General features: G+C 47.4%; 2 protein-coding genes and 1 pseudogene across 3 annotated transcripts in view; 1 reads left to right on the forward strand and 2 right to left on the reverse strand.

The window, feature by feature from the left end:
* LOC144697444 (uncharacterized) overlaps positions 1-6000 on the forward strand; it is a 111144-nt gene extending 105144 nt beyond the window's left edge. Inside the window, 1 exon segment of the mRNA XM_078569422.1 lies at positions 4753-6000. Within this exon segment, the coding sequence (XP_078425548.1) occupies positions 4753-5854 (1102 nt within the window). The 3' untranslated portion in view covers positions 5855-6000.
* LOC144697912 (uncharacterized) overlaps positions 1-12797 on the reverse strand; it is a 294824-nt gene that overhangs the window by 250996 nt on the left and 31031 nt on the right.
* Positions 8292-12202, reverse strand: LOC144697165 (uncharacterized; annotated as a pseudogene). Its single transcript, XR_013580310.1, has 2 exons — positions 12092-12202; positions 8292-11154 (listed from the first exon to the last, which is right to left on the reverse strand). The product of XR_013580310.1 is annotated as an uncharacterized LOC144697165 (transcript).

Here is a 12797-nt window from a genome sequence, read left to right on the forward strand (position 1 = left end):
TAGTCGCCCAAACCTGGACGGCCCGCTTCTACCTCCTACCCAAAATCCACAAACAGAACTGTCCTGGCAGACCGATCGTGTCAGCCTGTTCCTGCCCCACGGAACTCATTTCTCGTTATCTTGACTCCCTTCTCTCTCCCCTTGTCCAGTCCCTTCCCACCTACATCCGTGATTCCTCTGACACCTTACGTCACATCAACAATTTCCAGTTCCCTGGCCCCAACCGCTTCCTCTTCACCATGGATCTCCAATCCCTCTACACCTCCATCCCCCACCAGGATGGTCTGAGGGCCCTTAGCTTCTTCCTTGAACAGAGGCCCGAACAATCCCCATCCACCCCTACTCTCCTCCATCTGGCTGAACTTGTTCTCACACTGAACAATTTCTCCGTTAACTCCTCTCACTTCCTCCAAATAAAATGTGGCTATGGGTACCCGCATGGGCCCCAGCTATGCCTGTCTCTTTATGGGGTATGTGGAACATTCCTTGTTCCAGTCCTACTCCGGCCCCCTCCCACAACTCTTTCTCCGGTACATCGATGATTACTTCGGTGCTGCTTCATGCTCTCGTCGGGACCTGGAAAAATTTATTAATTTTGCTTCCAATCTCCACCCCTCCATCATTTTCACATGGTCCATCTCTGACACTTCTCTTCCCTTCCTTGACCTCTCTGTCTCAATTTCTGATGATAGACTGTCCACCAATATCCATTACAAGCCTACCGACTCCCACAGCTACCTCGACTACAGCTCCTCACACCCCGCTTCCTGTAAGGACTCCATCCCATTCTCTCAGTTCCTTCGCCTCCGTCGCATCTGTTCTGATGACGCTACCTTCAAAAACAGCTCCTCTGACATGTCCTTCTTCCTTAACCGAGGTTTTGCACCCACAGTCGTTGACAGGGCCCTCAACCGTGTCCGGCCCATATCCCGCGCATCCGCCCTCACGCCTTCTCCTCCTTCCCAGAAACTTGATAGGGTCCCCCTTGTCCTCACTTATCACCCCACCAGCCTCCACATTCAAAGGATCATCCTCTGCCATTTCCGCCAACTCCAGCATGATGCCACCACCAAACACATCTTCCCTTCACCCCCCCTGGCGGCATTCCATAGGGATCGTTCCCTCCGGGACACCCTAGTCCACTCCTCCATCACCCCCTATTCCTCAACCCCCATCCTATGGCACCTCCCCATGCCCATGCAGAAGATGCAACACCTGCACCTTCACTTCCTCTCTCCTCACCGTCCAAGGGCCCAAACACTCCTTTCAAGTGAAGCACTTGCATTTCCCCTAACTTAGTCTACTGCATTCGTTGCTCCCAATGCGGTCTCCTCTACATTGGAGAGACCAAACGCAAACTGGGCGACCGCTTTGCAGAACGCCTGCGGTCTGTCCGCAAGAAAGACCCAAACCTCCCTGTCGCTTGCCATTTTAACACTCCACCCTGTTCTCTTGCCCACATGTCTGTCCTTGGCTTGCTGCATTGTTCCAGTGAAGCCCAACGCAAACTGGAGGAACAGCACCTCATCTTCCGACTAGGCACTTTACAGCCTTCTGGGCTGAACATTGAATTCAACAACTTTAGATCTTAAACTCCCCCTCCCCCCATCCCCACCCCGTTTCTCCCCTCTCCCCCCCCTTTTTTTTTCTTTTCAATAATTTATATAGATTCTTCTTTTCCCACATATTTCCATTATTTTTAAATCTAAAACTAAAACTTTGTTAGTCTTTCCACCCCACCCCCACTAGAGCTGTACCTTGAGTATCCTGCCATCCATTCTTAATTAGCACTTTTCTTAGATAATATCACCACCTTCAACACCTCTTTGTTCCTTTTGTCTGTGACATCTTTTGATTATCTGCTCCTATCACTGCTTGCTTATCCCCACAATCACCCCACCCTCAACTTCTCTCTCCCCCCTCCCGCCCCCCACCTTAAACCAGCTTATATTTCACCCCTCTCCTAACTATACTCAGTTCTGCCGAAGGGTCATGAGGACTCGAAACGTCAACTGATTTCTTCTCCACCGATGCTGCCAGACCTGCTGAGTTTTTCCAGGTAATTCTATTTTTGTTTAAACTCAAGGATTAGTGAGTTTAATCTCACTAATTAAACTGCCAGGATTGAACCGGGGACTTTCTCATGTAAAATATCATGTAAAGTAAACGTGATAATCACTGCACTGGGGAAATGAGTGTGAATCCCCCTCGGACAGAGGGGAACTGACCATCCATCTCTAGCTCTAATTCCCAAACAGAAAATGCTGCCAAGAATCAGCAAGTCGGGCTGAGTCTGGCATCTCTCAGCGTTTGAAACCGTCACAATGCCTGGGTGATTGGCGGCAGCTCCGGACCAATAGGAAGAGGGGGCGGGGCTGGAGGTCCCAGCAGCTGGGTCTGATCCTCCAACCAATCGGAGTTAAAGAGGGGGCGGAGCCAGACTGTGACTGAAGCATGTGCAGTGCGGCTAATGGCGATGGAGAGACGGGTCCACAATGGGTAAAGGGGGGAGAGGACGGGGCGGTGGGAGCGATGGATCCGGCGGGTGGACGGAGAGGCTCCGGAAACATGTTGTGTAAACTGCAAACCCCGGAAATAAACTGACCGGTCCCCCTCCCCCGTTTGCACCGAGCGGGGCCGCAGCTCCCAGATCACTGAAGAGCCGGTTTGTATCAGGCTGGACATTGGTTCCAGAGGCTGGTCCCTGGTCTCCAGTGTCGGTTCTGAATCATTGAATGGTTACAATGCAGATGGAGGCTGTTCTGCCTTCCTGCCTGTGCTGTCTCTTTATAAGAGCAAATCAGCTAGTCCCACTCCCCTGCCCTTTCACTAACAAGACCAGCAGCAGATATTTCCCATCCCCAGTTACCTGTGGAGAAGATGATGTCTGACCTTCTTGAACCGCTGCAGTCCATGCTCCCACAACGATGGACAATACAGACGGAGGAGTGCAGAGATCTTGGAGGGTTGTGAGGCTGCAGGAGATTACAGAGATAGAGAGAGGCAAGACCATGGAGGGATTTAAAAACAAGGATGAGAAATTAAAAGTTTTATTGCTTTTTAAACAGGAACCTTTGTATATCAGTGAGCACAGGGGTAACGGGTGAACACGTCTTGGTGTGAGTAAGCACACAGGCAGCAGAATTTTGGATCACCTCAAGATTACAGGGAGGTTAAACGTTTGGAGAGAGCCAAAGAACATAAGAAATAGGAGCAGGAGTCGGCCATTCAGCCCTTCGAGCCTGCTCCTCCATTCAATGAGATCATTTCTACTTCAATGCCATTTTCCTGCACTATTCCCGGATCGCTTTATGTTTTTAAGATGTAGAAATCTATCGATCTCAGTCTTGAACATACTCAATGACTGAGCCACAATCCTGTGGGGCAGTGAATTCCAAAGATTCACCACCATCTGAGTGAAAAAAAATCCTCCTTGTCTCAGTCCCAAATGGCCTGCCCTTTATTCTGAGACTCTCTTCCCTGGCTCCAGTACCTCCAGCCAGGGTTAAGTCTAGAAATAACAAGGGAATGGAAGACAGTTTTTGCAGCAGATGAACTGAGACTAGGGTGGAGTCAGGAGATGTTACTGAGGTGGGAATAGGCGGTCTTGGTGATGATGTGTTTATGTGTTTGAAAGTTCATCTTGGGGTGAAATGTTTTGCCATGGTTTTGAACAGTCTGGTTCATCCTCAGATAGTTGGCAGGTAGAGGGATGGAGTTGGTGGCTCAGGAGTGGAGTTTATAGAGGGGACTGAAGACAATGGCTTTGGTCTTCCTAATATTTAAATAGAGTAAATTTCTGCTCATCCAGTACTGGATGTCAGACAAGTCAAGATGGTGTGTGACTTGGAGGAGAACTTGGAGGTAATGGTGTTCACATATACATGCTACCCTAGCCTTCTCGATGGTGGAGGTTGAGGGTTTGGGAGATTCTGTTAAATTGTGGAGCATTTGCAGGTCTATAAAATGCCGATCCATTTCCATCTGCCTCTTCCACTGCACCCCCCCCCCCCTCCCTCTCTCTCTCTATCCGATTCCTCTCAATGTTTTTTTTTCTCTCTCTCTCCCTCTCTCTCTCTCCCACTTCCCTCCTTTCCTTCTCTCTGTCTTTCTTGGCACATAGAATTCTCTAGCCCAGAGATCTCTGGATATTCCATCTTTAAATATATTTAAGGCTGAGATGGAGAGATTTTTGGTTTCTCAGGTAATCGAGGGATATGGGGAGTGGGCGGGAAAGTGGAGTTGAAGACCAAGATCAGCCACGATCATGTTGAACGGTGGAGCAGGTTCCACAGGGTGTTTGTTCTTATAGAGGCCAGAGTCTTGTGTAGGCCAGACTGGGTGGCAGATTCCCTTCCTGAAAGGACATTAGTGAACCAGTTGGGTTTTTACAAAAAATGCAGCAGCTTTAATGGTCACTTCTTCCTCGTGCCAACCATACAAATTACCAGGTTCATTCAGCTTAATTTCACAACCTGTCTTTGTGTTTTTATGGGTTCTCTCTCACTCGTTTATTTTCTGTTTTAAATCAGTTTCACAGGGTATTAGAAGGGGAGGATTTGCAGTCATGAAATTCAAATCAAACATCACATCGGGACCTGACAGAGTCGCCAATTTACCATAACCTGAATATCATCACATTTTGAACATGGAAGGAAAAAACACCATTCAGAGTGGGGAGAAACCATGGAAATGTGGAGACTGTGAAGATGGATTCAGATCCCCGTCTGAACTGGAAGCTCATCGACGCAGTCACACTGGGGAGAGGCCATTCACCTGCCCTGAGTGTGGGAAGGGATTCAGTCGGTCATCCAACCTGCTGCAACACCAGAGAGCTCACACTGGGGAAAGGCCATTCACCTGCTCCCAGTGTGATAAGGGATTCACTCAGTCATCCCACTTAGTGAGACACCAGTGAGTTCATAGTGGGGAGAGGCTGTTTACCTGCCCCGAGTGTGGGAAGGGATTCACTCGATCATCAGGGCTGCTGACGCACCAGCGAGTTCACACTGGGGAGAGGCCGTTCACCTGCTCCCAGTGTGGAAAGGGATTTGCTCAGTCATCCAACCTGCTGAAACACCAGCGCGCTCACACTGATGAGAGACCTTTTAAATGCCCAGACTGCGGGAAGTGCTATAAAAGTTCCCTGGACCTGATGCGCCATCAACTTGTTCACACTGACGAGAGACCATTCAGGTGCTCTCACTGCGGGACTGGGTTCAGGCGATCAGAAGAACTCACTGTACATCAGCGAGTTCACACTAGGGAGAGGCCGTTCACCTGCTCCGAGTGTGGAAAGGGATTCACTCAGTCATCTGCACTATTGACACACCAGCGAGTTCACACAGGGGAGAGACCGTTCACCTGCTCCAAGTGTGGGAAGGGATTCACAGATCCATCCACCCTGCTGAAGCACCAGAGTGTTCACACTGACGAGAGACCTTTTAAATGCCCAGAGTGTGGGAAGTGCTATAAAAGTTCCCGGGAACTGATGTCCCATCAACGTGTTCACACTGATGAGAAACCTTTTAAATGCCCAGACTGCGGGAAGTGCTATAAAAGTTCCGGGGACCTGATGCGCCATCAACGTGTTCACACTGATGAAAGACCATTCAGGTGCTCTCACTGTGGGACTGGGTTCAGGGGATTAGAACAACTCACTGCACACCAGCGAATTCACACTGGCGAGAGACCGTTCACCTGCGTTATGTGTGGGAAGGGATTTACTCAGTCATCCACCCTGCGGACACACCAGCGTGTTCACACTGGGGAGAGACCGTTCACCTGCCCTGACTGTGGGAAGGGATTCACCACCTCATCCACCCTGCTGAAACATCAGCGAGTTCACAGGTAACTATGGTGATGGTATTTTGCTGTTTATCACATCCTGGACTGAACCATGTTCATTGGCATCTGTTGCTGCTGATATTCATAAACTCCAGCCCAGTCATATGGATTAATTGTATGGATAAAAGTCAAATAAATCAGCTTTGTGTTAAACATAGCGTGTTGAATCTTTTTAATATCTCAAACATAAGTTAGTTCCTTTTGAAGGGCTCTCCCTCTCCCCTGTCTCCTCCATCCTCACCTCCAACAACAAGTCTGAGGAGCTCATGGAGCATCTTTGTCCCTAAGATTGAGACAATCTGATCAGCTGCCTCTGCTACTTCCCTCCCTTCCACTAGCGCACTGGGCAAAACTGTTTCTGAAGTCCCCCCTTGTCCGAGCCCTGATCTCACATCTTTGTCCAGTTTCGCTCCTATCTTCTATTTCCCTCAGAGCTCACCTTATCCATGAGACCTGCCTTCTGCTCCCTTGATCCTATTCTCACTAAACTGCTGACCATCCAGCTTCCACGTTTTAGCTGATCGTGTTGGCAGTTCTCTGTCTCTTCTGGTTCTGTCCCTCACCTTTAAATCCACCGTCATCACCCATCATTACAAAAACAACCTTTGAACTCACCAGCTTTGCAAACTAATGCCCCATCTCCAATTCTCCTTTCCTCTCCTTGGGAGTCTCCCCAAGGATCAATCCTTGGCCCTTCCTATTTCTCATCTACATGCTGCCACTAGGTGACATCATCCAAAAGCACCGTGTTAGTTTTCACATGTACACTGACAAAGGCCAGCTCTACCTCACCACCATCCCTCTTCATTCCTCCACTGTTACTAAATTATCAAACTGCTTATCCCACACCCAGTACTGGATGAGCAGAAATTTCCTCCAATTAAAAATTGGGAAGACCAGAACCATTGTCTCAGTCACCACTACAAATTCCGTTCCCTAACTACCGAGTCCATCCCTCTCCCTGGGAACTGTCTGAGGCTGAACCACACTCTTCACAATTGTGGTGTCAGATTTGACCCCAAGATGAGTTTCTGACCACATATCTACACCATCACTAACACCAGATATTTCAACCTCCATAACGTCGCCTGTCTCCACCCCACCCCAGCTCATCTGCTGCTGAAACCCTCATCCATGCCTGTGTTACCTTTAGACTTGGCGATTCCAATACATTCCTGACCAGCCTCTCACATTCACCCCACCCCCACACGGAAATGTGAGATCATCCAAAACTCTGCTGCCCATGTGCTTTCTCACACCAAGTCCCGTTCACCCTTCACCCCTGTGCTCACTGACCTACATTGGCTCCTGGTCAAGTAATGCCTCGATTTTAAAATTCACATCCTCATTTTCAAAACCCTCCATGGCCTCATCCCTCCCATCTCTGTAATCTCCAGTTTCACACCCTCTGAGATAATCTGTGCTTCTCATTCTGACCTCTTTAACATCCCTGATTTTAATTACTCCACGATTGGTGGCAGGGCCTAGGCATGAAGCTTTGAAATTCCCTCCCTAAATTCTCCATCTCTTTCCTGATTGAAGATTCTTGTTCAAATCTGCCTCTCCAATCAATGTTTTTGCCATCCACCTTAATGTTGCCCTATGTGTCAATATTTTCTTTATGAAACTCCTCTAAAGCATCTTGGGATGTTTTATTACATTAATTATATTATATAAATACAAGTTGTTACTGTTTCATATCAACCAGTTTGCGCACAGTAAAATTCCAAAAGCAACAATCAGACGAGTACCAATTAATCCAGTTCTTTTGGTGGTGTTAGTTAGAACATGAATGTTGGTCGCACTGCACCAGAAGAACTCCCCAGTGGACAGTATGTGGAGCTGAAAGCCCTTGTATTCATTTAGAACCTTTCACATCCTCAGAACAGTGTCAAGTGGGGCGAGGCAGTGGTGTAGTGTCACTACATTGTCACTGGACTAGTAATCCAGGAACCCAGGGTAATGCTCTGGGGATCTGGGTTCAAATCCCACCGAAGCAGATGATGGAATTTAAATTCAATAAAAATCTGGAATTAAAAGTCCAATGACAACCATGAAACCATTTTCATTGTTGTAAAAACCCGTCTGGTTCATTGATGCCCTTAAGGGAAGGAAATCTGCCATCCTTTCCTGGTCTGGCCTATGTGTGACTCCAGACCCACAGCAAGGTGGTTGGCTTTTAAACACCCTCTGAAACGGCCCAGCAAACCACTTGGTTGTATAAAAAGCGCTAAAAACAAGTCAGCACTGTGCGTGTACCTACACTACATGGACTGCAGCAGTTCAAGAAAGCAGCTCACCACCACCTTCTCAAGGGCAATCAGGGATCACCAGTAAATGTGACGCCCACATCCCATGAATGAATAAAAACATGTATCAATAATCAGGGTACTGTTACATCAGTAATGATGATCCTATTACATTAATGATCAGAGTCCAATTACTTTAATATTCAGGATCCCAACACATTAATAATCAGGATATTATTACATTAATAGTCTGGTACCTATTGCATCAACAATCAGGATCTTATTGTATAAATAATCAGCGTCCTATTACATTAATAATCAGGATCTAATTACATTAATTACACAGTTCCCATTGCATTAATAATCAGCTGCCCATTGCTCCAATAATCAGGAAATTATTGCAATTATCAGGATGTTAATATATTAATAATCAAAATTATTTCAATGATAGAAAGGTAGGTGGGAGAGTAAGTTTTGAAGAGGACATAAGGAGGCCACAAAGGGACACAGATAGGTTAAGTGAATGGGTAAAGATCTGGCAAATGGGGTATAGTGTGGACAAATGTGGCATTGACCATTTTGTCAGGAAGAATAAAAAAGCATATTATCTAAATGATGAGAGATTGCAGAGCTCTGAGATTTTATTCATTCATTGATGGGATGTGGGCTTCGCTGGCTGGGCCAGCATTTATTGCCTATCCCTAGTTGCTCTTGAAAAGGTGGCGGTGAGCTGCCTTCCTGAACCGCTGCAGTCCATGTGGTGTAGGTACATTCACAGTGCTGTCAGGAAGGGAGTTCCAGAATTTTGACCTATCGACAGTGAAGGAACAGCAATATATTTCCAAGTCATGATGGTGAATGACTTGGAGGGGAACTTCCAGGTGGTGGTGTTCCCATCAATCTGCTGATCTTGTCCTTCTAGATGATAGTGGTCGTGGGTTTGGAAGGTGCTGTTGACGGAGCCTTGGTGAATTCCTGCTAGTGCATCTTGTAGATGGTACACACTGCTGCTACTGTGTGTCAGTGGAGGAGGGAGTGAATGTCTGTGGATGTGGTGCCAGTCAAGCGGGCTGCTTTATCCTAGATGGTGTCAAGCTCCTTGAGTGTTGTGGGAGCTGCACTCATCCAGGCAAGTGTTGGGTATTTCATCACAATCCTGATTTGTGCCTTGTAGATGGTAGACAGGCTTTGGGAAGTCAGGAGATGAGTTACGCGTCACAGGATTGCTAGCCTCTGACCTAATTTTGTAGCCACAGTATTTATATGGCTAGTCCAGTTCATTTTCTGGTCAATGGTAACCCCCAGGATGCTGATAGTGGGGGATTCAGTGAAGTTAATGCCATTGAACCTCAAGGGGCGATGGTTTGATGCTCTCTTGTTGGTGATGGTCATTGCCTGGCATTTGTGTGGCACAAATGTTACGTGCCACTTGTCAACACAAGCCTGGATATTGTCCAGGCCCTGCTGAATTTGGACATGGACTGCTTCAGTATCTGAGGAGTCGCGAATGATGCTGAACTTTGTGCAATCATCAGTGAACATCCCCACTTCTGACTTTATAATGGAAAGAAGGTCATTGATGAAGCAGCTGAAGATGGTTGGGCCAAGGACACTACCCTGAGGAACTCCTGCGGTGATGCCCTGGAGCTGAGATGACTGACCTCCAACAACCACAACCATCTTCCTTTCTGCCAGGTATGACTCCAACCAGTGGAGAGTTTTCCCCCTGATTCCCATTGACTCCAGTTCTACTACAGTTCTGCTTTTGCAGACCATTTTAGTGGAAATGTGCACTCCCAAACTCAAAGAGCATCAGGCCACTGGAAGCAAAGTCAGTCCAACAGAGCATGAGCCCACTGGAAGAAAAATCAGTCTAGCAGAAAGAAATCCTTCGACCCTCCCACTTCACCAAGTGTCAAAATGAACATGGCTCAGTTTGGATGAGATTAACAGCAGCAATAATAGCAGAATCCAACCCCTACAATCAACCATGAACTTGCTGGTGTGTCTGCAAATTTGATAACTGAGTGAATCCCTACCCACACTCAGAGCTGGTGAATGGCCTCTCCCTAATGTGAACTCGCTGGTGATTCTGCAGATTGGAGGACAGACTGAATCCCTTCCCACATTCAGAGCAGATGAATGGCCTTTCCCCGGTGTGAACACGCTGGTGTGTCAGCAGGTTGGATGATTGAGTGAATCCCTTCCCACATTCAGAACAGTTAAATGGCCTCTCCCCGGTGTGAACACGCTGGTGTGTCAGCAGGTTGGATGACTGAGTGAATCCCTTCCCACATGCAGAGCAGGTGAATGGCCTCTCCCCAGTGTGAACTCGCTGATGTGTCCGCAGGCTGGATGATTGCGTGAATCCCTTCCCACACTCAAAGCAGGTGAATGGCCTCTCCTTGGTGTGAACTCCCTGATGTGCCACTAGGTGGGATGACTGAGTAAATCCCTTCCCACATTCAGAGCAGGTGAATGGCCTCTCCCCAGTGTGAATTCGTTGGTGATTCCACAGGTCAGATGACTGGAGAAAACGCTTCCCGCACACAGAGCAGGTGAATGGCCTCTCCCCGGTGTGACCACATTGATGAATCTTCAGTGCAGACGGGGTACAGAATCCTTTCCCACACACAGAGCACGTGAACGGCCTCTCCCCAGTGTGAACACGTCGATGGGTTTCCAGTGCAGACGGGATCCGGAATCCCTTTCCACAATCCCCACATTTCCATGGTTTCTCCATGGTGCGGGTTTCCTTATTTCTTTCCAGGTTTGACGATCAGTTGAAGCCTCATCCACACACAGAACACGTGTACCGTCTCTCCCTGTTATGAATGGTGTGATGCACTGGAATACACTCACTCAGGTCTCTCTGTCTCAGTGATTTTCCAGTCACACTGATGTTTAAAATCTTTTGGAGCAGACAAAACAGACAAACATTTCTTCTTCTAGATTCAAAGGCCGGTAATATTCAGGTCCCATTGAATCAGGTGACTGTCAGATTCTTAAGTGACGTTTGGTTTGATAATCTGTCTGCAAATCCGCCCATTCCAATGTCCTGCAAAAGGAGTTTACAAAGGTCATCACTGTCAGTACAGGATAGAAATTTGGACCAGGCAATTCTAGTTCCTGTGGATCATTCTTTCCACAAAAGCTGTAAATCTCCATCCCACATACTTTCCCTCCATTCTCACTCTGCCATACCTAATATACACCCTTCCAATTCTCCTGAAGGTGCGAATCCATGCTGGTCGACAGATCCATGCTTACCAGTTCTATATATCTATTGGAGAAAAACTCATGTAACATAGAATACTGTATTATATGATACATGGGGGATGTGAGGAAGCACTTTATTTAGGAAATGAGTGGTCATGACCTGGAACTCTCCGCTTAAGAGTGTGGTGGAAGCAGAGGCAATCAATGATTTTAAAATGAAATGGGATGGCACTTGAAGGAAATAAACTTGCAGGGGAATGGGGATATAGCGGGGGAATGGGACTGACTGACTGAATTGCTTGACAGAGAGTCAGCATTGACTCAAGTTGCCAAATGGATTTCTTCTGTGCTGTAATGACTCTATGACTGGAAATATACAAAGTAGCTACAGTACTATATCGCAAGACTATAAATAATGACAAATGTACTTTATTACAGAAACATTAATATATCTAATTTTTAGCATATAACACTAAATCTGTCCAATATTAATTTACTGTCCCCTTAAATGCCAGCCATCTCCTGGGGAAACCACCCCTTTAATTAGAAACATTAAGAAAGAGGCCATCCTTTTAGCCAGACAAATAAATGTAGCGAGCTGAGGGAGTAAAGGATGTCACTGCCTTTAAGAGTGAGAGAGACCTGGGCCAACCTTTCCAGAGTCTGCACCCTCCCTGGATTCACTTCCTTTCCCTTCAGTTCCTGCAAGTCAACAATTTAAACCCATAATGAGAAAAAAAAATGGAAAGGGGGAGAAAATAAAGTGTTTTACTCACAGAAGTGGGACAGAGGAAGAAGTTTTGATGTGTGTGACGCTGAATCTTCATTCAGAGTTTGTTAATCTGCTCATTACAGTTTTGCTGGGCAGTAATGAACATGTTCACAAGCTCATTGTCCAACACCCGCATTCAGACAATGGGGGAAGCTCCGTGCAGCCATTAGCACAAAGCCCAATTCAGGTCCACAAGCTCATCCCATTGGTCAACCCGGTCCGACCACAATGAGGGAGCGTAACCCGTGCCCACGTGGGGCGGGGGTGACTTTGACCTCCAGACGTGCTAAGCTATTGTCCAATCCGCAGTGTTTTGCTTCTGTAACCAGAGCTATTGCTCCCAATGGGACACTGTGTACTGGGAACGAACCTCTGAGTCATTGTGACGCCCACAATGGAACACTGGCTGAATCAACCAATAGGAATCACTCTGCTCTGCGGTGACGTCCTCTGCCTGCAGGCCGCGCGGACACGGGAGCCCCGCCCCCACCCCAGCACTGCCCCCAGACAAGGTCTTCAGGCAAAAATAAAAATACCTGGAAAAACTCAGCAGGTCCGACAGCATCTACGGAGAGGAACACAGTTAACGTTTCGAGTCCATATGACTTTTCAACAGAAGGTCTCCAGGCAACCGATGACGGCTCCGGCCAATAGCGAGCGCTGGAATACCGGAAGGACTTTGGTCCTCCACCCAATCAGAAGATGGGCTT

Source organism: Cetorhinus maximus, chromosome 23, assembly GCF_964194155.1.
Source record: "Cetorhinus maximus chromosome 23, sCetMax3.hap1.1, whole genome shotgun sequence".
Taxonomy (NCBI): domain Eukaryota; kingdom Metazoa; phylum Chordata; class Chondrichthyes; order Lamniformes; family Cetorhinidae; genus Cetorhinus; species Cetorhinus maximus.